Source organism: Schistocerca cancellata, chromosome 5 (assembly GCF_023864275.1).
Source record: "Schistocerca cancellata isolate TAMUIC-IGC-003103 chromosome 5, iqSchCanc2.1, whole genome shotgun sequence".
Taxonomy (NCBI): Eukaryota; Metazoa; Arthropoda; class Insecta; order Orthoptera; family Acrididae; genus Schistocerca; species Schistocerca cancellata.
The window spans coordinates 323,164,298-323,190,417 of NC_064630.1; the positions used below are offsets into that span (position 1 = coordinate 323,164,298).

Consider the following 26,120-nt stretch of genomic DNA (forward strand, 5'->3'; position numbering starts at 1 on the left):
TTCTTCCAGCGAAGCCAGTGGTGAAATACTTTGGCCTGTACATCAACTGCAAACTATGATGGACAGGATATATAAATCAAGTGCAGCCATATGTAAGAGAAACATTAACATGTTAAGAGCAGCAACATGCATAATATGGGATGCAGACTACACCACCTGCATGAACATATACTGTGGCCTAATGCCATCACTTGTGGATTACAGAAGTACGTACTGTCTATTGGCATCGGAGGACACCATGCTACAAGGACTTTAAGACACAACACAAAGAGCTTAGAATATGTCTTGGTGACGTGAAGTTAACTCCAACAAATACATTACTTGTGCAAAATAACAAACCACCATCATAAAATTCCAAATGCAAAGGACTTAATTTTCAGAAAATGCTGAATTATCCCACATACAGGAACTTTCTGCAATATGTTACACTGTTATTGGCTGTTTAAAAATCTGCCTCCACTAGTAAGAGAATATATAAAGGTACACTGTACATCTGATCAGCCAATTCTGCATGATGACTGCTCATATTTGAATGAAGTTACTTTCGTATTGTCACTGAGCCTGGCATGAGATTTAATCCTCCAGTTTCTTCTGCTATGTCAAACCATAATTTGTGTGGGATCCCAGCCAAATATCCACAGACAAGGATACTCTACACCTACAGGTCAAAAAACCACAAAGAACAGCACGTGCCTTTTGGTATTCTCATTTGCAAGTGGGATTTAAGCACAATCTACAAAAGGAAATTGTGATAACTACAGCAGAACTTACTACAATCTTGGAAGCCTTTAAGTACTGTCATATGATACAAGAGGAAAACATTGGGCATAAAAACTACTCAACATCTCACAAGATGATGGCACATATAAACAACTGGAAATGAATGACTGCCACTGCACTGTCCTTTTATACATTAAATGCACAATACTACTGCCATCTATATATGTGCATATCATAATCCCATGCCTTGTGACCTTAGTACACACACACACACACACACACACACACACACACACACACACACACACACACACACACTTCTGCTTCAAATGAAATGGTTATGCTATTCACATAACAACAACAGTACCAACAAACTTTGAGGAGACCCTCATATAATATTTCTTCCTATAAATACATTTTTCTATAAATTAGTGAACCAGGTAACATGACAAAATTCTGAGGTTTGAGAACAATACAATTACACTGTAGTTAAAGCTTATAAAAGTGAAGTCAACATAAGTCTCAGTGGGAACGACTGAACATTGAGGCACAAAATTTCGTAAATGATAAAACATTTTATTGCCTCTGGGGTTGCTTTACCCACAACCAGGATTAAATCCACTGAAAAACACTGGTGCCTAAGTTTCTACTTGATTGTACTCCCCCCCCCCCCCCCTTCTCCCACAATAAGCAAAATCTTAAATTTGATATTATGGTGCTGTGACACAGGTTGCAGATGAATGTGATTCATTGTTTTATTGAAAACTTTGTTTTTAATTCAAATGCATTCTTAACAAATTTAATAAGTGAGGTTCCGTATAGTATTTGCGACATTTCTAGGAATGTAAGATTTATGTTGAATGCACTCTTTGACAGAGTAACAATGGACTGCCAGATAACTCAAACGGTGGGTCATCCATCTGCAATCAGTTTATCAGTATACCTGAAAGATAGGAAAGTGGTTGATTGTCGAAATATTGTGCCTTTGGACACAAGGTCCTTGTTATAATTCTTTGGACACAAAGATCTATAATCCTGAGAATTATTCTCTCAGCATAAATATCAAGAGAAACTGAAAGCTTGAAAGTTCTTACTTTTAGTAATGTCTACATCACTTATAAGAGCACACAGATGAATGGTTCATTTTCTCATGCCAAGTGAGTAAAAAGATATCCACTATCTCTCAGTGTCACCACATTTCATCACTAACTGTCAAATAGTTGTGTATAAGTTGTTGTAGTGTGAATGTGAGAGTTCTCCTTTTGAGGAAAGACTGTGTCCAAAAGCTTCAATACTTCTAGTAGTCAAATGTGTGTAAGTTGTTGTGCGAATGTGTGAGAGTTCTACTTCTGAGAAACAACATTGTCCAAAAGCATAAATATTTCTAGTAATCTTTTCATTCTTCCTGTCTGTAACTAAATGCCTAATCTACGTGGTGAGTAACAATACACGCTTTTCATATTATTGTTATTCCATTGTGGACTTACCATTCTATGTAACTTTCTCTCTTTGTTTACTTACTGTACCATTTTTCATCTTGATTGAAAAAATGTGTTGTCTATCCAACATAGGTGGGTTTCTAACATGCATGTTACTGTCCATTTTGACAATCTACTTGAACATCCAAGCATAAAGGTTTGCCTCAGTGACTGAATTCATTGTCCCCATTTCCTTCGTCAACCTTTCCCAATATTTCTTCATCCTAGACAGAAAACCTGTTTCCCAGAAGCACAACAGTAGAAGAGTCTCAGATAAACCTTCCAAGAGTACATTAGCCTGTCAGGCATAAAGAGATTGGTGAGACATGTTAACAGTACTAAAACATGGTTTATCCATGCTCATAGCAGTTTCAGTGCAGGTCCAATTGTCTTCGGATATCAGAGCTGAAAATGAACAAGATAATTTCACATGTTGATCATGTGGCACCAGAATCCTCAAATACAAAGTCATTACTGGTTATTAGCAGCCCGAAAGCCTATTTGTGACCAAAAATTCATTTACCGTAGAAGGTAACAGACATCAACACACAACACTATTTACCCTGTGGAGTAGCACAGTAGTTAACACACTGAATTCACATTCGGGAGGGCGACTGTTCTAACCCACAACCAGCCATCCTGATTTAGGTTTTCTGTGATTTTCCTAAATCACTCAGGCAAATGCAGGGATGGTTTCTTTGAAAGGGATCAGCTGATTTCCTTCCCCTACTTCCCTAATCTGAGCTTGTGCTTTGTCTCTAATGATCCCATTGTCGACGGATGTTAAACAATAACCACCTCCTCCTTCTCCTCCCGCATTAAATATTGTTCCCCATAAAGCAATCCATCAAGCCTTTTATATTATCACCTACTAACTGCTACATCATATGAAAATCTGGACTGGAAACTCAGATTTACCACGGTTAGTTTTCTAAACCCTACATATATGTAAGCACTCAACCTCGTCAAAATCAGTTTTATAACGTCCTTACACATAAAGTATCCCATCCTTCGACAAAGTTTCATCTGATCACTAAAGGTTAAATGCCTACATTTCTTATATTCCCTGGATATGGCAAAAGCAGAATAGTATTTTCAGTTTTTCTTAAAAAGAGCACCCTGTAAAGTTCAAGGTAAAAGCGTCTGATCTCAGACCTGCCCAGCAGATAAATATGAATTTTTGATGTTGACCTCCACTTCATGGATGACTCCTTCACCCACAGCAAACATACAAATGTTGTCTCTTTCCAAATATGCTGACTGTTGCCCCACATTGGCCAGACCACTGACAAGCCACAAATCACGTTCTGGCTCAGTGCCATCCAGGACTGGAGCAACTGAATCATATAATCATCTACTCTGCTAGGGTTTTAATTACCCTTAGTTGTGCTCTTAAATGATAAATATCTTCCCCACCATTTTCTCCACCCCTGCCACAGTGGTATACTGTCACTCACCCATTCTACACAATGTCCTTGTCTGTTCCTATTTGACCCCTGCTCCCAGTTCCTTGCTCCATGGCTCATATCCCTGCAATGATCCTATATGGAAGACCTGTCCCATACATCTCTCATCAGCAACTACTCCAGTCCTGTCACAGGCTTCTCCTACCATCAAAGGCAGGAGCATGTGGGAAAGCATGCATATGGTCTACCCACACAGTGTGAATTTCTATGCAGGCATACCACTAACAAGCTGGCTGTCCACATGAATGGCCACTATCAAACTGTGACCCAGGGTGGCTGGACCACCCAGTTGCTGACCATGCTGTACAATATGATGTGCTTGACTTCAGACACTGCTTCACAGCCCATGCCATCTGGATTCTTTCCATCAGCACCAGATTTTCTAAACTGCACAGGTGAGAACTCTCCTTACAACATATCATTTGTTCCCCATACCCCCCCCCCCCCCCCCCGGCCTCAACCTTCACTAGTCTCCTGTTTCCAGCTGCCTCTATCCCCTTCCCTGCCTCCACTCCAGCTCACATACACCTGCTCTCTCCCAATGCAAGTGCATAGTACTTTCCCCTTCTCTACTTCTTGTTCCTCTCATTTTCCCTGAAGCACAGCTTTCCGATGCTGCACTCTCTCTCTCTCTCTCTCTCTCTCTCTCTCTCTCTGACTCTCTCTCTCTCTCTGACTCTAGAAGGATCTTGTCCAATGGCTTGGATGGCTTACTCTGCTTTTAAATGTACTTTAAATATGCCTGTCCATAACTAAACACCTCCTCTATGTGGAACTTCGATGGCTTTTGGACAAATCCTTTTTTGAACTAGAGAGTGGTTGGGGAAGTTTGCCTGATGACTGGGAGGGAGGCAGCAGGAGCACAGGATAGGAACATCAGGATGAGAGGTAGCAGGTGCACAGGATGAAAACATGACATGGGCACTGGCACCAATGAGTTCCTGCAGCACCCAATGTCAACGACATGGAGGTGTGGATTGGGAGGGAGTGAATGAACAGAGGAAGGGGAGACTGTGGGTCACAGATCTAGTAACCCTTCTTCGTTGTGTTCTATGAAGTTTTTGTTGTGAAAGAGAGATTACTTCATGTTTCAGAAGTTATTCACATCCTGATAACAAATTTATTTATACTATTGTGGTCCACAGATCACTTACTGCTGCATCTATTCATAGTACTTGTTGCCTGTTTATTTCAACAGCATTGCTCTACATACTTGAGCATGTTCCTGACATAATTTATCATAATAAAACTGTTAGCAATACAGCAAGTACAAATTTGAGGCACAGATAGGCACAACAGAAAGACTGGCAGCAAGTAGGCTTTTGACCAAAAAGGCTTTCATCAGAAATAGACAACACAACACAACACAAACACAAACACAAACACAAACACAAACACACACACAAACACACACACACAGGCACATGTGCGACCACAGTCTCTGGCTGCTGAGGCCAGCTCCAGCCTCAGCAGCTGGAGACTACGATCGCGTGCGCATACGTGTGCGTATGTATTTCTGATGAAGGCCTTTTTGGCTGAAAGCTTACTTGCAGACAATTTTCTGTCGAACATAACAGGTATCATGTAGTAAAATTATACACAAGTATAAAGCCAAATGAGTCCCCCCCCCCTCCCCCCATGTCAATTACACCTAAAGTGTCATTCATTCGGGCACCTGCTACATTCTATTTCTTGGAGTCAGCACACACAACCTCTTTATTGTCTTTGTGTACAGGCCAGCAAATTTAGAGCAGTTTACATTTACAATGCTGGAGGTAACCAGCACCACACATATAACAATGTGACTACCACCAAAGAAAACACTGTTGGGGGGGGGGGGGGGAAATTTAATTCTAAAATTCCAATACTTATATAAAATTGCAGAGCAGCCTTCAAAAACAAAGTTTCTTCTTATTTCGCCTAAAACTCAAACAATTCCACACAGGTGATCCTTCATTGCACTTTATGGTCTTCTATTAGGTGGCAAGAAACTCAACACACACACACACACACCACTGAATACTCCACTGGTGGACGATTGTGTCAGTGCTACCAACAGAGACATACAGCTGTGCAGTGAAATGTCTAATTGTGACCTGTCAATCATCATGAATGAGATGGTCTGCACATTAAAACTTTGCAGGTGTCACAGCTGTGTGTGGCTGGCCATCACAAAGGAGATCAAACAGGTTCGTGTGACCTTGTTGCAATGTTGACACACACCTCAACATGCTTTGTTCGCTGCAGGTCTCTGTAGACATTTTACTGGTGCATATGATCATGTGATCCTGAGAGTTGGACGTACATGGTAGAACTCTGAAGCAGTGGAAGTGCAGTTTGCCACAGACCACAAGACTATTGTCAGCTGCAAATGTCACTCTGCAAAGTGATTTGTTAAGTCTACCAAAGATATTTAAATCAAATGGTGTTGCATTAGGACTGTAATGACAGTAAGGAAATCTTGTACATCCAAGTTTTTTAATTCCTCGAGTCCTCACAATATCGTGAAGTAACTAAGACACCTTCTGCTGATGCAAACAGAGAAAGTCCATTTATGTTAGAAGTGGCTTTAGAATCGCTAAATATTCTAAATTTTAGCATCATTTCATTTCGCACATTGATAAAAGTAAGATAATACAGATGTATGCAATTAAGCACACAATATGGAAATAATTCCATATAAGACATGTATGTGGTTCATTACATTTATCAAATTTTGTTGTAAACTAAGATTAAAAAATGTATATGTAACTGACGAGCATTTCATAGAGAAAATGTATCTTATTTGTAAATTTATTGACACATTTTACATCATGAGGAGTTACTGTGGGCTGTTGTGAACATGATCCATGGAACAAGCAAAAAGCTAACCTAATGCAGCTACATGCTAGAGAGTTACAGGTTTGGAATTGACTTTTTATTTCTACTCAAGAATTACAAGGGGTGTTCAATAAGTAATGCAACACCTTGTTGTTGTTGTTGTTGTTGTTGTTGTTATTTTTTTTAAAGCAGTCTGTTTTTATTTAGGATTTTAGTACATCAAGTTATTCCCACTCTTTTGGCTACAAAACCCTATTTTTCAACTTAATTTCTGTCCAATGTGACTGTATTATGCCACCTTACAGCAAAGGCCTGTATGCCCACATGGTACAACTCTACTGGCCAATGTTGGAACCAATGTCTTACTGCATCAATAACCTCCCCATCACCCATATACTGTTTCCCAAGGAGTGCACCCTTCATCGGGCCAAACGGAAGGAGTTTGGAAGGTGCGAGTTCCGGACTGTAGGTTAGGTCAGGAAAAACAGTCCAATGAAGTTTCGTCAGCTCCCCTCTGATGTGCAGGTTTGTGTGAGGTCTTGCTTCATCATGGAGGAGGAGAAGTTAGTTTGCATTTTTGTGGTGATGAACACACTGAAGTAGTTTCTTCTATTTCCTTAGTGTAGCACAATACACTTCAGAATTGGTTGTTGCACCAAGATGGAGGACGTCAAACAGAATAACCCTCTCAAAGTCCCCGAAGACTGTCGCCATGACTATCAGCTGAGGATCCGGTTTCAAACTCTTCCTTCAGTGGAGAGGCAGCATAGTGCCACTCCACGATTGCCGTATTGTTTCTAGTTCGAAGTGATGAACCCATGTTTCATTGTCTGTGATGATGATCAACAAAAAATTGTCATGATCAGCTCTGTAATGCACAAACAAAACACACAAACAACTCCACACAGGTGGTCCTTCATTTGCACTTTATGGTCTTCTGTTAGCCGGCGAGAAACTCAACAGACACACACCACTGAATACTCCACTGGTGGAAGATTGTGTCAGCGCTACCAACAGAGACATACAGTTGTGCAGCGAAATGTCCGATTGTGATCTGTCAATCATCGTGAATGAGAGTGTCTGCACATTAAAACTTTGCAGGTGTCACAGCTGTGTGTGGCTGGCCCTCACAAAGGATGTCGAACAGGTTTGTGTGACCTTGTAGCAACATTGACACACACCTCAACATGCTTTGTTCGCTGGCAGGTCTCTGTAGACATTCTGCTGGTGCATATGAATCTCTGGTAAATAAACTCGATGAAAGCGCTCTGCTTGAAACACACCTCCATTACAGACACCATTTTGAAGGCCGCTTATAGTGCCACCACGTATCAGAACTTCATGAAACAATAGGGGCTGAAGTGGGAGTATTTTGTGATGTCCCACAGCAGATTCTACATTTTGCCAACTGAAATTGTTGGAGAAAAACATGTGTTGCATTACTTGTTGAACACCCCTCAGTGTATGATATAGAAGGAGACACTTTTACCATCTATCATACATTTTGCTTCCATGGGCAGATTATGAAAGAGGTTTATAGCTTTTTATTTACTGCTTCCTATTTACTACTTCCTGCGTTAAAATTACATAAACTACAGGGACATGCAGAAGATTTTTTCTCTAGTATTATATTTTTTAATGTTTCTCATACATTCAAACTGCAATGGATTGTTGACAAAGATTTAATTGGTGAATAAATCTATTGTGAGGCTGTGTTTAATAAGTAAGTATGCCACCTTGGTCGAACTTACTGTTTCTGTGTAAATGTCATGTTCTGGGACTCTTTTCTCACCACACATTTTCAGCTATTCAGAATAAACACATGACATTATTAGAAGAAAGCACAAAGTTAAATTAAGGTAACTGGGTCATTCCGGGATAGTTCATTGGTAGGTGCACTGCCTGCAAACTAACAGAGTCCTAGTTTGTGTCCCAGTCCAGCAGACAACTGTAATACATCCTAGCCCACCAGACAGTTGTAATATGTCCCAGTCCAGCATACGGTTATAATATGTCAGAAACTTTCACAACAGCATACACTGTGTTTCACAGTGAAAGATTTATCATGGTAGTTAATACAACTTCATCAGTTTCTGCCTGACAGAGCAATACCACACACGATTAATGACAACTAACAGTGCTGGCAGTAGTCAGCAGAAATACTATCTCTCCAGCACTTCCTGTATTACCACCTCATAAAGACAGAGGAAGTAATTTGTATTAACTGTGATACAGGTATTAGAAACTATTTCTTTTTTTCTTTTTTCTTTTTTTTTTGTCATTTTAGGGCGCTCAACTACAGTGGTCATTAGTGCCCAGACTAAGTTATGAATGTACTGCAAGGTACAAGGTTAAAACAGCAACTAAAAGGACAACACTATAAAAGGCACATTAACAGGCAAGGGATTAAAAGAAAACAGCACAATCAAATGTCCTTAGACAGGTTTGTCAAGTGGATAAAACGAAGAACGCAAGCAGCTGCTCCTGCGTCATCCGCTAAAATGTCATCCAGAAACTAATCTATGGAGTACAAGCAGTTGTCAAGTACATGCGATTTTGACTCGTTTTGAGAACTTCCATTACGTACCAGCACTTTTAATTCACTTGGTAGGTGGTCATATATTTTTGTGGCAGCAAGCGTTACTATTTTTTGTGCGAGGGGAAGTTTAAGTTTTGAGTATGGAGGCCATTTTTGTTGCCACTCTAATAGTTATGAATGCTATTATTAGTTTGAAATTGTGACTGATTCTTTGCAACAAACTTCACAAGAATATAAATGTATTGTGAGGTGGTTGTTAGTATGTCTAAGCTTTTTGAAGTGTTGCCTGCATGAAATTCAAGGACGTACACGAGATATTATGCTTACAAAACATTTAAGTGCAATGAATACTTCGTGTCCATGTGTGGAGTTGCCCCAGAAAATTATTCCATGTGACATCAGTGTACAGAAATTTGCAAAGAAAGCTAGTTTTCTAATGGTCATCACCAAAATCAGTCTTTATACATAGTGCAAACGTAAAGCTCAAGCACTTTGAGAAGAATTATAGTATGTAAATCCCAATTCAAGTTCTGATCAAAGGACGTTACATGATCTTTAACTATCAGTTTTTCATGCACACTTTCTCCCATGTGACACTATTATTGATGATGCATCATGCCTTGTACAGAATTGAACAAACTGCTTTATTTCTTCCCTCCGCAAATCAAGCCACAGACAGTTTACAGAGAATTATTCAATTGTAATATTCTTTTATTGCTCCTTCTATTGTTGCAGTTTTATAGAACTTTATTATCACTAACAAAGAGCACTGATTCTTATGGATCAGTGCAAGATGTAAGGTCATTTACATACAGGATGTTCCATTTATCTGACAACGGCCTGCCCGGGGTATTACAGACCGACCACAGAAGCCGCACATGCCAGTTGAATGGGTCCTATGGAACCACACTTTGCCGCCCCCCCCCCTCCCCCCGCCGTCCATCTCCCCTTCTTTTTGGGGTTAAAGCCTAGAGGCCGTACAGACATATGCACCTTGTTGGCCAGTGTCATTCAAATAGTGGAGCAGGCGCATCACAAGTGTAGCAGAGAAGTTTGTGAGCACAAAAATGGCAAGAGTGAATTATTCAATTCTACAATGAGTGTTTACTGATGATTTGCATGTGCATACAAAGACCACTCGTACTGTTCAGAGACTGAACAGTAGTTATCAGGTGTTCGAGTACCAAATCGTGATGCAGTTCACAAATTAATGAATGAATTTCATGAAACAGGAATTTTCAAGACAAGAAACACAAACAATGATGTACAGTGCTCACAGAAGCTTGACTCAATAACATTGCATACCACCTGGAAAATTCCCATAAAAGGTTTTTTAGATGTCTTTCACAGCAAATACAAATATCGTATACCTCTGTACAAAGAGGTGCTAAGGTGATTGGGCTAAAGTCCTATAAAGTATCAGTAGTACAAAAACTTCGATCTGGTGATCCTGCACACAGGGTTTTAAGTTTTGCAAATGGGTTTTAAAACAAGTTCATGATGGTAAAATGGATCCTTACCTCATTCTGTTTTCAGATGAGGCTTGGTGCCATTTACATGGGTATGTTAATTCCTGAAACTGTTGACATTGGAGCGCAGGTAAACCTGTTGTGCTTCATGAGGAACCCCTTCATGATTAGAAAACAGGGATGTGGTGTGCAGTTAGTGGTGACAGAATAACACGTCCAATTTTTTTAATGACAGTTACAAGTGAAAGATACGTGCAAAACATTTTGCGACCATTTTTTAATGAACTGAGCGAAAGAATAAAGCTTCCTATTTTTTTAACAGTATTCGGCTTAGGGCTCATATGGCCAATGTTACTTCACACGCAATTCACAATGTGTTCGAGTGATTAGTAACAACATCTGGCCTGCTAAAAGTCCTGATGTAACTCCGTGTGATTTTTACCTGTGGGGTGCACTGAAGGCCAAAGTGCACACAATGAATCCTCACACGACAGGGGAACTCAAGGATAAGACCCATTAATCAATTAATTCAATATCTCAGAGAGAATTATATTGTGTGATTAACAATTTCTTGCACAAATGTCAGAAATGTGTGGAAAATAGTGGCCAGCAGTTCCAGTATCCCCTTGCATGACATGGGTGAGTACAAAATTTATTTGCTTATATTTGAAATGTAGGCATGTTGTACCACAGTAGTAGACAGGCGACACAGCATCTAACCACTGGGCAAAGGAGCACTCACTGCCTGGCCTCTACTGCGCTGCACAGTATGTCATCAGATAAATGGATAACCCTGTATAACAAGAACAGTAATGGCCCTATAACTGAACCATGTGCAACATCAGTAGCAATCTGATCCCAGTCAGAAGATTCACCATGAGAATGGCAGGAACTATTGAAAATGACTGTTTACTACCTACCAGTTAAATATAAAGCATTAAACATAAAACATTTTAAGCTTCTCCTAAAAATGTTGCAATTTGTACAGTCTATTGCCTTAGACTAAAAAATACCTGGCATGCAAAATTCTGTCATTCAGATATTTTAATATAGTCAGTGAAATGGTCGACGGCATGCTCAGTCAACAGGCTTTTCCGGAATCTAAATTGTGATAGAATGAGCATCTTTTATTTGCAGATATCCTCCACCATTCATAAACACATTACCTTTTACAAAATTCTGAGAAGGATTTAGTAGTGAAATGAGTAGACAGTTTCTTAAAAGGAGTTGACAAAAAGCCACTTTTAGTCTGTTTTGAAAGATACCTCATGAACTTTCTGCATTGAAGATACGGCTAAGTGCAGTAGTACAAAATTGTTGAGGCTTCCGTGGCCACTTGTTGACAAACTGCCTATTGGCTTCTGTCTCAGGTTCTTCGGCCGACGTTCATCTAATGATTTTTCTGACGTTTCGCCAGCACGAGTGGCTGGCATTGTCAAAGCTTCATGACCGCGGAGAAGCCCTCGGACGTTGGCACGCCAGGTCGGCTCCAGTTCACCACTGGCAATGGAGGGTGAAGCTTTGAGAATGCCAGCCACTCGTGCTGGCGAAACGTCAGAAAAATCATTAGACGAACGTCGGCCGAAGAACCCGAGACAGAAGCCAATAGGCAGTTTGTTAATGCAGTAGCTTTATCAGACGAACATACTCATTATAGAATGAGATTTTCACTCTGCAGCGGAGTGTGCGCTGATATGAAACTTCGTGGCAGATTAAAACAGTGTGCCGGACCGAGACTCGAACTCGGGACCTTTGCCTTTTGCGGGCAAGTGCTCTACCAACTGAGCTACCCAACCTGGATCACAGGAGAGCTTCTGTTAAGTTTGGAAGGTAGGAGACGAGATACTGGCAGAAGTAAAGCTGTGAGGTCGGGGCGTGAGTCGTGCTTGGGTAGCTCAGTTGGTAGAGCACTTGCCCGCAAAAGGCAAAGGTCCCGAGTTTGAGTCTCGGTCCAGCACACAGTTTTAATCTGCCAGGAAGTTTCATACTCATTATACTTTGCTTAAATTTTCATCATCTCAAAGAGTTATTTTTTAGTTTTTTGAAAGTGTTGTTATTTCCCGATTTCCCTGGAAGAAGCTGGAGGCATCTTGAACTGATCACTGCACTTACAGCAATGTTTACTCTCTTCAAATGATTTAGAAAGCGATTGTTAGAAGTTTGCTGTTTCTCTGGTGTCTTTGACTATTTATGAAACAGTCTATAACAGTAGACAAACAACAACCGCCATTAAAAAAGACCAGTATGTAAGAACAGTTGTAGAAGAGGAGATGATAAACTAAAAGATATTATGAAATCTGCCATTGTTTCTTCTGCTCATGGAAATGCATCAAATAAATATGTTTTTCAAGTAGTCATTGTGTCACAAAATAAAAGGCAAAACACTTTTCTAGAACTAGTATTTTAAAAAAATAAGTTACCTAAGGAATGTTCCCTGAGGAATAATAAAACAACTTCATATATGTCTCATTCTTCTTCCTTTTGGAAGCCCAAACACTTATCACATAAATCCAAGGCTGCATAGTACTATGTACTTTCATGGGTGCCATTTGCTGCAACTGATACTTTGAGACAGCATACACAATGTATACGAGTCAGTGTACTTTATCTCCTAGTTGCTATGACGTGCAAATATGTATCAGATGAACTCAAAAAAACTTTAATGCAAATTACTGGACAACAGGCTGCCCTGTGCTAGGAACACCTACTGGGTAAATTTCAAGAACCAGTATTTGAGTAAACAGTGAAAAAGAATCCTTCACTATCCACAATACAGTAACTGGCAGAGTTGTATACGTATATGAAAATATACAGGCAAACACAAACATACACACAAAATTCAAGCTTTCGCAACCAACGGTTGCTTCATCAGGAAAGATGGAAGGAGAGGGAAAGACGAAAGGATGTGGGTTTTAAGGGAGAGGTTAAGAGGTCATTCCAATCCCAGGAGCGGAAAGACTTACCTTAGGGGGGAAAAAAGGACAGGTATACACTTGCGCGCGCACACACACACACACACACACACACACACACACACACACACACACACACACACACACACACACATATCCATCTGCCCATACACAGACACAAGCAGACATTTGTAAAGGCAAAGAGTTTGGGCAGAGATGTCAGTCAAGGTGGAAGTACAGAGGCAAAGATGTTGCTGAAAGACAGGTGAGGTATGAGCGGCGGCAAATTGAAATTGGAAATTAGCGGAGATTGAGGCCTGGCGGATAACGAGAAGAGAGGATATACTGAAGGGCAAGTTCCCATCTCCGGAGTTCTGACAGGTTGGTGTTAGTGGGAAGTATCCAGATAACCCAGACAGTGTAACACTGTGTCAAGATGTGCTGGCTGTGCACCAAGGCATGTTTAGCCACAGGGTGATCCTCATTACCAACAAACACTGTCTGCCTGTGTCCATTCATGCGAATGGACGGTTTGTTGCTGGTCATTCCCACATAGAAAGCTTCACAGTGTAGGCAGGTCAGTTGGTAAATCACGTGGGTGCTATCACACGTGGCTCTGCCTTTGATCGTGTACACCTTCCGGGTTACAGGACTGGAGTAGGTGGTGGTGGGAGGGTGCATGGGACAGGTTTTACACCGGGGGCGGTTACAAGGGTAGGAGCCAGAGGGTAGGGAAGGTGGTTTGGGGATTTCATAGGGATGAACTAAGAGGTTACGAAGGTTAGGTGGATGGCGGAAAGACACTCTTGGTGGAGTGGGGAGGATTTCATGAAGGATGGATCTCATTTTAGGGCAGGATTTGAGGAAGTCATATCCCTGCTGGAGAGCCACATTCAGAGTCTGATCCAGTCCCGGAAAGTATCCTGTCACAAGTGGGGCACTTTTGGGGTTCTTCTGTGGGAGGTTCTGGGTTCGAGGAGATGAAGTGGCTCTGGTTTTTTTTCTTCTGTACCAGGTCGGGAGGGTAGTTGCGGGATGCAAAAGCTATTTTCAGGTTGTTGGTGTAATGGTTCAGGGATTCCGGACTGGATCAGATTCGTTTGCCACGAAGACCTAGGCTGTAGGGAATGGACCGTTTGATGTGGAATGGGTGGCAGCTGTCATAATGGAGGTACTGTTGCTTGTTGGTGGGTTTGATGTGGACGGACGTGTGAAGCTGGCCATTGAATCTGCTCCAGTCCGGAATCCCTGAACCATTACACCAACAGCCTGAAAACAGCTTCTGCATCCCGCAACTACCCTCTCGACCTGGTACAGAAGCAAACAACCAGAGTCACTTCCTCATCTTCTCAAACCCAGAACCTCCCACAGAAGAATCCCAAAAGTGCCCCACTTGTGATAGGATAATTTCCGGGACTGGATCAGATTCTGAATGTGGCTCTCCAGCAGGGATACGACTTCCTTAAATCCTGCCCTGAAATGAGATCCATCCTTCATGAAATCCTCCCCACTCTACCAAGAGTGTCTTTCCGCCGTCCACCTAACCTTCGTAACCTCTTAGTTCATCCCTATGAAATCCCCAAACCACCTTCCCTACCCTCTGGCTCCTACACTTGTAACCGCCCCCCCCCCCCCCCCCCCGTGTAAAACCTGTCCCATGCACCCTCCCACCACCACCTACTCCAGTCCTGTAACCCGGAAGGTGTACATGATCAAAGGCAGAGCCACGTGTGAAAGCACCCACATGATTGACCAACTGACCTGCCTACACTGTGAAGCTTTCTATGTGGGAATGACCAGCAACAAACTGTCCATTCGCATGAATGGACACAGGCAGACAGTGTTTGTTGGTAATGAGGATCACCCTGTGGCTAAACATGCCTTGGTGCACGGCCAGCACATCTTGGCACAGTGTTACACCGTCCGGGTTATCTGGATACTTCCCACTAACACCAACCTGTCAGAACTCCAGAGATGGGAACTTGCCCTTCAGTACATCCTCTCTTCTCGTTATCCGCCAGGCCTCAATCTCCGCTAATTTCTAATTTCAATTTGCCGCCGCTCATACCTCACCTGTCTTTCAACAACATCTTTGCCTCTGTACTTCCGCCTCGACTGACATCTCTGCCCAAACTCTTTGCCTTTACAAATGTCTGCTTGTGTCTGTGTATGTGCGGATGGATATGTGTGTGTGTGCGCGCGAGTGTATACCTGTCCTTTTTTCCCCCTAAGGTGAGTCTTTCCACTCCCGAGATTGGAATGACTCCTTACCCTCTCCCTTAAAACCCACATCCTTTCGTCTTTCCCTCTTTCCTGATGAAGCAACCGTTGGTTGCAAAAGCTTGAATTTTGTGTGTATGTTTATGTTTGTTTGTGTGTCTATTGACCTGCCAGCACTTTCGTTTGGTAAGTCACATCATTTTTATTTTTACATATATTTTCCCACGTGGAATGTTTCCCTCTATTATATTTGAAAATATATAGGTGTAGATATAGACACAACCTATTTCATGGTAAGCAATGTCCCACATCATTTTAATTCTGAATTAATTTCTTAATTCATAAGTCAATGAACTCATCAGTAAATTAATTCCACCCATTAAATGTTGAAGTGGATGCACAATTATTGACAATTTCTTGCAGAAAGTGGAAGTTGTTCTGCATGAAAAGAACTGTTATAAACAAATTTTCTGTGTGATGAATAAATTTGAGATGCTTTATGTGTGAGATGCAAGGAGAATGCTGAATACTGCTGTTTTTTATTCATGTTTAATTTTTTGTGTGTTACCACACTGAGCAAAGAAATTGAGTCATGGAATGCATCACTACGAAAATACAAAAACAAGATGATGGAGAGAGCATACACATATACGTATCATATTGTAGCAAAATTTTCAGACTTACTGAAAAGAATCTTTTAAAAATTAGAAAGTGTGCAGCACCAGGAAGACTTACTGGATATGAAAATTTGAGGTTCAAAATACATTTTTTTCAGTTCTGTTGGATGACCACAGAAAACTGAACCTGTATAATAGTGCAACCTTTCTGTACATTGGCTAACGAATTATTACCCATGTGCAAATCATATGTTGGGCTACCGTTTGCTGCAGCTTCTCCTGAATGAGTTTATACTATTAACAACAAATCTCAAAATTGAGAAAATATACAATGATTTCAGAATTAGAATTTAGAGATATTATAACAACAGCTTGCATTAAAACAATGGTCTGATGGCTGCCTTTTTCTGAGCTGTGAATGCAAACTCAAAAGGGAAAGTAAAAATTCTTTGTATTTCAGAGTCAGTGATGGATATCGGTCTTAAAATGAAGATAGGATCTAATATATTTAATAACCATTTCTTAAATATAGTAGAAAGTATATGGACAAACAGTTCAAGAGAAAAATCACAGAAACTCCCATAAAATTCAGTTATATGAATGTATGACCATATTCTCCTCCTGGAATTGAGAAAATTATATGTTATCTCAAAAATAAAATCTCATCTAGTTTTGATAGTATTTCCAACAGAGTATTAAATATTTGTTCCCATATACGAGGGCCGTTCAGAAAGTAACCTCCGGTTGATTTAAAAAAATACACCAAGTTAAATAAAAATATTTTAATATATACATCTTACAACTACATCTTTGCACTATTTTTCTACATAGTCTCCATAGCGATTGAGGCACTTATCGTATCTCTTCACAAGCTTTGAAATTCCTTCTGCATAAAAATCACCCGCTTGTGCCTGGAGCCAGCCTGTGACCGCATCTTTGAGCTCTTCGTCGTCATCAAACCGCTGTGACCCGAGCCATTTCTTCAAATGCATGAAGAGGTGATAATCACTTGGCGCCAGGTCTGGGCTGTAAGGTGGATGGTTGACAACGTGCCACTTGAAGGACTCAGGAAGGGCCGTTGTTCTGCGAGCAGAGTGAGGACGGGCGTTATCGTGCAAAAAAACGATACCGGAAGTCAGCATACCACGGCGTTTGTTCTGTATAGCCCGTCGTAACTTTATTGTTTCACAGTACACATCTTGATTAATGGTCGTACCACGTTCCATGAATTCAACCAACAACACCCCTTTGGCATCCCAAAACACCGTTGCCATCAGTTTTCTGGCAGAAAAATCTTGCGAGGCTTTTCTTGGTTTGGTAGGCGAATTTGAATGTGCCCACATCTTTGAGTGTTCTTTTGTCTCAGGGTTCACGTACTTAATCCAGGTTTCGTCACCGGTCACGATTCTGTTTAACAATGGTTCTCCTTCGTCCTCATAACATGACAGAGGCCATTCTTTGAGTTTTGTGGTGGTCGGTAAGAATTTTGGGCACCCATCGTGCACAGAACTTACGGTAACCCAATCTTGCTGTCACTATCTCGTACAAGAGTGTCTTAGAAATCTGTGGAAAACCAGTAGACAACTCCGACATTGAGAAACGTCGATTTTCACGAACTTTTGCATCAACTGTCTGAACGAGTTCGTCAGTCACCAATGATGGTCTACCACTCCTCTCTTCATCATGAACGTTTCCTCGTCCACTTTTAAATAAACATACCCATTCACGGACAACTCCTTCACTCATAACTCTTGGTCCGTACACGGCACAAAGCTCACGATGAATAGCTGCTGCAGAATATCCTTTGGCTGTAAAAAACCTTATGACAGCACGCACTTCACATTTGGCGGGGTTTTCTATTGCAGCACACATTTCAAACTGCCACAAAAACTAAACTAGCGCAGGTACGACGTTCACTCGACCACGGCTTGATGCCGACTGACCTGTTGAGTGCGTGAACGCACAGATGGCGTCGCCACTCCCCCCACAACCCGCACTGTGACCGATCGGAGGTTACTTTCTGAACCGCCCTCGTAATTGGCCCAGTCTTATCTGCAATATGTAATGCATCACTAACTCAAAGCATCTTTCCAGAGAGACTGAAATATGCTGTTGTCAAAGCCCTATTTAAGAAAGGTGTCAGGACAGATGCAACTACAAACATGTTTAACTGCTGACATCATTTTGCAAAATCTTTGTGGAGGTGGTGTATTCTGGAATACTATCTCATTTGAAAAGCAATAATATCCTCGGCAAACCACAGTTTCGATTTCAAAAGAGTTGCCCTACTGAGAATGCCATTTACATGTTCACTCCCTCAATTTTACAAGCATTAAATAATAAAATAGTGCTGGTTGGTATTTTTTGTCACCTATCTTAAGCACTGGACTGTGTGAATCACTGTACTCTCCTAAACAAACTGAAGTTTTAGTAGGATTGATGGTATAGCCAACCAATGGATATCGTATCTAACCAAAAGAATGCAGCAAGTAGTACTTAGTAATTCAATCATTGTAGTCTGAGGACATTATTCTCAGTGGTGAGAAATCACATATGGGGTCCTCCAAGGCTCAATTTGAAGTCCACTATTGTTCCTCATATATGTAAATGATTGTCCACCTAATATACAACAAGCAGAAGTAGTTCCTTCTGCAGGTGACACTAATATCATCATCAAACCAAACATATATACAGAAAATAATGTTAAACAATATTCTTAAACATATCATTGTTTGGTTTCCTATCAGTGGTCTCACCCTTAATTTTAAAAAGGCATAACATATTCAGATCTGCACATCTAGAGGTACTGCACCAATGGTAAGTGTGACACATGGTGAGGAAATAGTAAATAGGACAGACACTTCAAAATTTTTTGGTGTCCACATTGATAAGAATTTAAACTGGGAAACACTCATTTTTGAATTAGAATAATTGCAAATCTTGGGGAGAAACAAATCACCAACTTGACAATCTGCATATTTTCATCCAATAACATCATATGGAATAATTTTCTGGGGAAACTTTTCTTTAGGGAAAAGTCATCATTTCTCAAAGACATGTTATAAGAACAATATGTGGTGCACACCCAAGGTCATCTTTTAGACATCTGTTTCAGGAGTATGGCATTCCAATCTCTACTTCACAGTACATTTGTTCCACCATGAACTTTTTTGTAAATAGTCAAAAGGAAGAATGACCTACATGGTTATAATAACAGAAGGAAAAATGACATTCATTACTCCACCTTACGGTTGGCTTTGGTATAAAAACCAACCAACCGTGTTTCCATTCTTTAGAAATTACAGCATTCAACTGCACTGTTTCTTTTTATAGTCTTGTGATAATGTTGTGATAAATCATTAGATATTACCTTCTATCACAGTTGCTAAACAAATTATCTTCTTTTTAAATAAGACTAGTGTCATCTGGAAATAGTTTTCAAAATTTTCTGCCATATTTAATGGTACATCAAATAAAAACAGTGGACTTCACAAACAGATTCCTGATACAAACCTAACTGTAAACTACTCCATTCACATTAAGCTTTTTGTTCCTTCACTGCAACGTATGAAAGGAAAAAATGATAAGTTTCTCCTCTATTTCCATATAATGTTCCAAGTACAGCACCATCCTCAGGATGTAATGGTTCTGTCAAATCAAAGAAGATACCTACTTATCCTGAACACCTACAAATGACTTCACCAAAAAATGTGCACACTGATTGACAATATTTTTCTCCATAAACATTTCTCAACTTCTGATAAATGTTTCTTATTTTGACAACTTATGAATGCTAGAGCTGCAAAATGCTTTAGACAATCCCCCACCCCCCCATAATCACCTGCACTCCTGCTACTAGAGGACCAGATATAGACCTAGTTGATGTTATTTGAGCACAAAGGGAAGACTGATTCCCCTGAATATTAGATGTATAAAATACACTTTTAAAATAAGTGTTATTTGTATTCTGTGGTATGCTTTATATGAAATGATAGAAGATAAAGATAATGTACTTTACATTAGTAGTGCACTACAATTTTGTTTTAATTTGCTGATTATAAAAAGTGTGCAGCACAGCATGACATATGTGGATGAAAATTTACATTTTTGGTCAGAATAATTCTTCAGTGGTATAACACTAACAACACAAATTATTTTGTAAACTCTACTAAAATAATATGATTAACACATATTCTGTCAATTCCATAAGCACTTACTTTATTGATACAGATATAGAATGAGACATGGAAATAATATAACAACAAACTGCAAAAGAAAATTAAAGCAGTGAGGATGAGGATTTAAACATCTGAAATTGCAGGTGGACAAAAAAGATTTAAAACATACATATAAATATGTGTCGGTCTTTCATGTAAAAATTTATCACAAACTGCATGACCAATGAACCAATAATCTAAAATTTAACTTCATACGTAAAGGTGTTTATATGTACAGATGTCAGCATAGCTCAATCATAAAAATAATTACATATGGTGGAAATACCACAATTTAACTAGGTGTGACAATACGAAACAATGTTTGCAACATGCTATACATAAACTAAGATACTCATCCAATGTACACACACACACACACACACACACACACACACACACACACACACACACACACACGAAAAAGCGTACATAGTAACTGAAAATTAACATTCATTAAGGAGGCACAGCATAATTAAAACATTAACTCTGCTTCTTTTCGACGAACGAAAGTTTCAAACCAAAGCAGGAAATAAAATTACTGTGCGTTACAACTACTTGTTACCTTGCTCTTGACAGTCTTGAAAAAGGCAGTTCCTTCTTTTTTCATTGTTGATGTCCAATCTTTGTACTGCTGCTTCAGTTTTGAACTTGACTTCCCAGAATAATTACACGCTTCCATTTCAAATTCATCAGAAAATCCAAGGCCACTGTTGAGCATATCAAGTCTTTCTTCTATGAACTTGGAACAAAATGTAAAACTAAATAAAAGTTTGGAATACTGGTGGATATCTAATTAAACCACACTACAACTTAAGAACTAAAATTACATAAGTGAAACATAAGAAAAAGCGGGGGAAGGGGATTATATGGAATTCAAATGTCTTGTACATGTCTGTATACTGTATATCAATTAGAATACACTAGTTATCAATTTACACTAAATCAAATCTAAAACTTTTTCAATGGACAGATCAGTGGTCACCATACTGACGAAAAAATCTGAACAACAGCTGACCATCAGCTGAAAGATTCATTCTACACACGGATCTATTTTAATCAAATAGAGTTTGTATGTAATGGGACTCGAAAAGTGGTGGGAAGGCAGAAGGATACACATGACAGCTATTAAAATACAATCGTCATAAGAATGTAAACAAAATAGCAGGGAAATGAGTAGTGGAGAACAGTAACTGAACACGATGTTGAAATTGGAATGGTTACAGTGTGGGCTTCATGTCAAGGCATGTATTCAAAAAATATGCATCCTGGACAAGTAGTGTCAAGGCATACTCCAGATCAGGATCTTATTATGTAATTAAATGTGCACTACTTTGATTTTTTTAAAGAACAGTAAGTACTTTGCGGTTCAATTAGGTACTGCAGAAATTATGCTTATGGCCCATGAATGTGCAGTTATTGCCCAAAGTGAAGGCAGGGGGAAAAGTTCAGCGTATTTATGTAACACATAATCTTCTAAGCAAATGTTTCCATGAATGCAAATGGTGTATAAGAGAGAATACTGAATTGTGAAGATAAGCAATTATCAAAGTTCAAATTACAATGTTTTTGGAATTTTACACGCACTGAAGAACAGAGATCTATCAGTACTGCAGATCAGAAAATAAGATACTAAAAGGAGAAGAGTTTTTCTATTTGGGCATAAAAATAACCAGCAATGTCAGAAGTAAAGAGGATATAAATTTCAGACTGGCAATAAAATGGAAACTTTTCATGAATGGGACAAATAAGTTAACATCTAATACCAAACAATGGAAAATCCAGGATGGAATCTAACAGTATTATGAAAATGATAATTGCTACTCACTACATAGTGGAGATGCTGAGTCACAGACAGGCACAACAAAAATACTGTCAGAAAGTGAGCTGTCGACCAACAAGGCCTTTGTCAAAATCCTGAATCTGGCTTCAGCTGCCAGAGACTGTGGTCAATGTGTTATGAGTTGAATGTGTGTGTGTGTGTGTGTGTGTGTGTGTGTGTGTGTGTGTGTGTGTGTGTAATTTTGACAAAGGCCTTGTTAGCCAAAAAGCTCACTTTTCAACAGTCTCTTTGTTGTGCCTATCTGCAACTTAACATCTAATATAATTTATGTGCTAGGATGACTTTTCTGAAAGTGTTTGTCTTGAGTGTAGCATTCTATAAAATTTTGAGGGCAATAAACACTACAGAAAGACGAAAACAAACTTGAAATATACTGCAACAGAAGAATACATCAAGGAATAGTTAATATGGCATGGGAGGGAGAAGTGTGAGAATAAAAAATGTGGATCGAGTCCACGGCTTGACTACAGCATGCAGTTTCAAGTAGATGTAGATTGCAATAGTTACGTGGAGATGATGAAACTTGGACAGGAGAGAGTATCAAGGAGAGCTGCCTTCAAGCAATCTGTGGACTAAAGATGACAATAATGACAACAAGAATTCGGGTGATGACTAAATCACTCAAGTATGGAAAGTAGGCAATGAACTGAAGGTACACAAATTCCTAGAAAGTTCTTTATAAGTGACACATGTAAAGATTGGTATAAAATGAGCAATTTAATTCTCATATCCCTCCCCCTTATATGTTGCTATTCAAAGATGAAAAGATTATTAGTGAGTGTGAAATTACTTAAAGTGATTCAGAAGGTTATCTTAGTATCCTTTGTGGCAATAGTAGATGAAATGCTTAGCATCAGCAGGAGATGTACATGGGGAATTCTTGTGTACAAGGAGGTAGCATATTATGACTAGCTAGTTGTGGAACAGTTACCGATTTTGAGTGACCACTGAAATGGGATGAGCCTGTAACATGTGAAAGTAACATTTTGCTGCACAATGATAACAAAGTTACACTCAAGGGCAGGTTTGAAGGAAGAAAGGAAGGAAGATTAGACTTTAATGTCTTGTTGACAACAAGGGCATTACAGATGGACCACACGCTCGGATCAGGGAAGGAAATCGGCTGTGCCCTTTTGAAAGAGCAGCGTTTGCCGTAAGTGACTTAGGGAAATCATGGAGAATCTAAATTTGGATGGCTAGATGGGAATTTTAACCATTGCCATCTGAATAGGAATCTAGTGTGCTAAACACTGTGCCATCTTGCTTGGTAGGCAGCTCTGAAGCCAGCAACTATAGGGAAGTTAAAATGGTCAAATCTGTGGATCTTCAGAGGAAGTCCAATGGCAGGATACAATTATATCCAGAAGTTCAAGCAATTCACATCTATAGGCACCATTATACAAGCTAGATATGGATCATGTCTATGAAATATCTTGTTAAGAAAATCAACACAATTCTGCATAGCATACTGAATCTGACTTTGACATCTATTTCATGAGTTTTTGCCAATTCCAATTGACTGGTGCAAGTTGAATATGTGTGCACACTTTGGAAAAACATTTTATAATGTGGCAGAAGTTTATTACCTTTTATTCACATATAATCAGTTTCATAGGAAGAAATTGCAGTTGAGTGGTATATTTCCTGCCTTGAGAAAAAATAAATATGAAATTCTGGAATGAAGGGGGATGGTGAGGTTAAACACACAGGAATGTGGAGAGACAGTGGGCACAAAAAATATATGATGCTGAGTGGAAATTGAATTATTGCAGTTACAAGAAGCAAGTAGAGCCAGTGAATCTATCAAATGACAAATCTATCTAAATAATCAATGCAAAGAGCTATGCTTGAGAGAAAAACAAAAGAAAACATTTTCACTTGGCAGAGCTTGCTGCATTGGTGGGATAAGAAACTGAACATGGATAGTATTAGTAATGTCATAACAACCCAATCCATTTCTATCTCTATGGCATGGAAGGAAGCAACATTTCTAGTTTAAAGGAGGTCGTAGGTCATAGAGCAAACATATCATCCGACGATAAAATTCTTGAGAAAAAATGACTATATACCATGATGAATTTATAAATGCCTGAGGAGTGTGTACGGCGATGCTTCTACATTGCACTAATCTGTGATTCAATGTGCAAAACTTTTTAAGCTCTGCTGGGAACTTATTGACCATATAGAAGATGTGAAGCCATCAACTTTTCAGTCAACATCTGTATACAAGATATTAAGGTTATATGTGATTTCTTAAAAAGAATTTTTCCTGGCATCAGCCATGGATATTCATTGATAAAACCCAGTAAATGCACGATGGTTGTCCAAGCTGTTCTACCTAATCCATTGTGTTAGGTCTAAAATGCTCCTTAAAACTCCATTGGGGAAAGATGTTATACTACGAGCTACTGTCCAAAACAGATTAAATGGAACAGAGCTGCATAGTTGACTTCCTAAACAGAAGGAATTTGTGGTGTTGTATTTTTAGAAACTTAAGTACAATACACTTATGTAGATTTGTTGTCCACTGTACCCATCAAAAGAGTTATAAACTGAATACATGAAGTTAAAAAAAGGGTAGGTGAACACATTAAAAAGTTATAAACAAATAAATAGAAAGTCATGAGTGCCAATCTATCAGCAGGTCACCTACTATGATTTTAAAAATTCTATGCCTACTCTGATCTTCTGATACACTCGTTCTCATATGTCAAAGTTCACTAGAAAGTATTTTTATTGCATTCTACTCCATCTAGGGCTGGCTATCAAGATTTTTCAGTTGAAATGGATTACGTTCTGGAGGAAAACTACAATCACTTAGTGGCTTCTGTGTGATTACCAGAAAAAGTAGTGCATTTCTTAAATTTGCACCGCCGCTGTTCCTGTACATTATCACAAACTGATAATATGGATCAAAAGGCGAATGCAGAATTGTGATACAAACAGGCAGTTGTGAGAAGCAAAGGTGTAGAGTGATATGTATAACTGAACTAGCGATGGATGAAAGCTATATTTAACCCTTGAGCGGGTGCACCATTTATGATAACATGAGTGGGTGCATGGTGCACTTTGTACACATGTGTAGAATAACTGTCTTTATGTTACCAAGGTAAACAAATATATAGGGTCAAAATCACAATTTAATCTTAGTATATTTCGACAACAATAAAACAAACTTACACGATACGAGCTAAACCACTATTTTATTAAACAATAATGAAATAAATTTTCACTAAAACATACTGTCACCAAGGATAGATGTTACAGAGACAGTAATGACCCACTTGAAGCATAAAGCAGTGCAGCAGCATCAGATCCCAGCCAGCCACTTATTCGATCACTAATTATCTCTTAGACAACTGCCTCAATGTGGGATTATGTTGCTAGTTCGTAATCGGGGTCATATATATATTTTGCATGGATTGTAAATTTTTTCTCACCCAGCTCACTTTGTATTTTATATTACTGCTACTCACTTGGACATATGATAACACAATTTATCGCTGGTTAACCTGAAGCAATAATGGAGGAATAGGTATGGGTCTGCAGTTGTGAATCAAAGGATAATTTTATTTTTGATTGGCGCACTTTATACACAGGCACACCCACTTGAGGATTAAAAGAAAAACTGTTCCTAAAATATCAGTGGAAGACAAATTGGTGAGAGCGATTCCAAAAGGGTGGATGGACAATGAGCTTACGTGTGGCTGGGTGAGACATGTTTGGCAATATTCACCTGGCGGGTTACTGCATTTATGTAACATGTCAGTCCTGCACACCTTCCACTGATATACAGCTAAGGAAGGAAGTGTGAGACAAGTT

The 26,120-nt window shown here is 39.5% G+C and overlaps 1 protein-coding gene and 1 non-coding gene across 3 annotated transcripts in view; both read right to left on the bottom strand.

Annotated features, from left to right (window-relative positions):
* LOC126187376 (DENN domain-containing protein 1A-like) overlaps positions 1–26,120 on the bottom strand; it is a 286,790-nt gene that overhangs the window by 127,762 nt on the left and 132,908 nt on the right. For both annotated transcript variants that reach the window (XM_049928424.1, XM_049928423.1), the window contains exon 9: positions 21,021–21,197. In XM_049928424.1, coding sequence (XP_049784381.1) covers positions 21,021–21,197 — 177 coding nt within the window. The remainder of the gene's footprint in view (positions 1–21,020; positions 21,198–26,120) is intronic.
* Positions 12,214–12,288, bottom strand: Trnal-caa (transfer RNA leucine (anticodon CAA)). The gene has a single exon. It is a non-coding gene; the product is annotated as a tRNA-Leu (tRNA).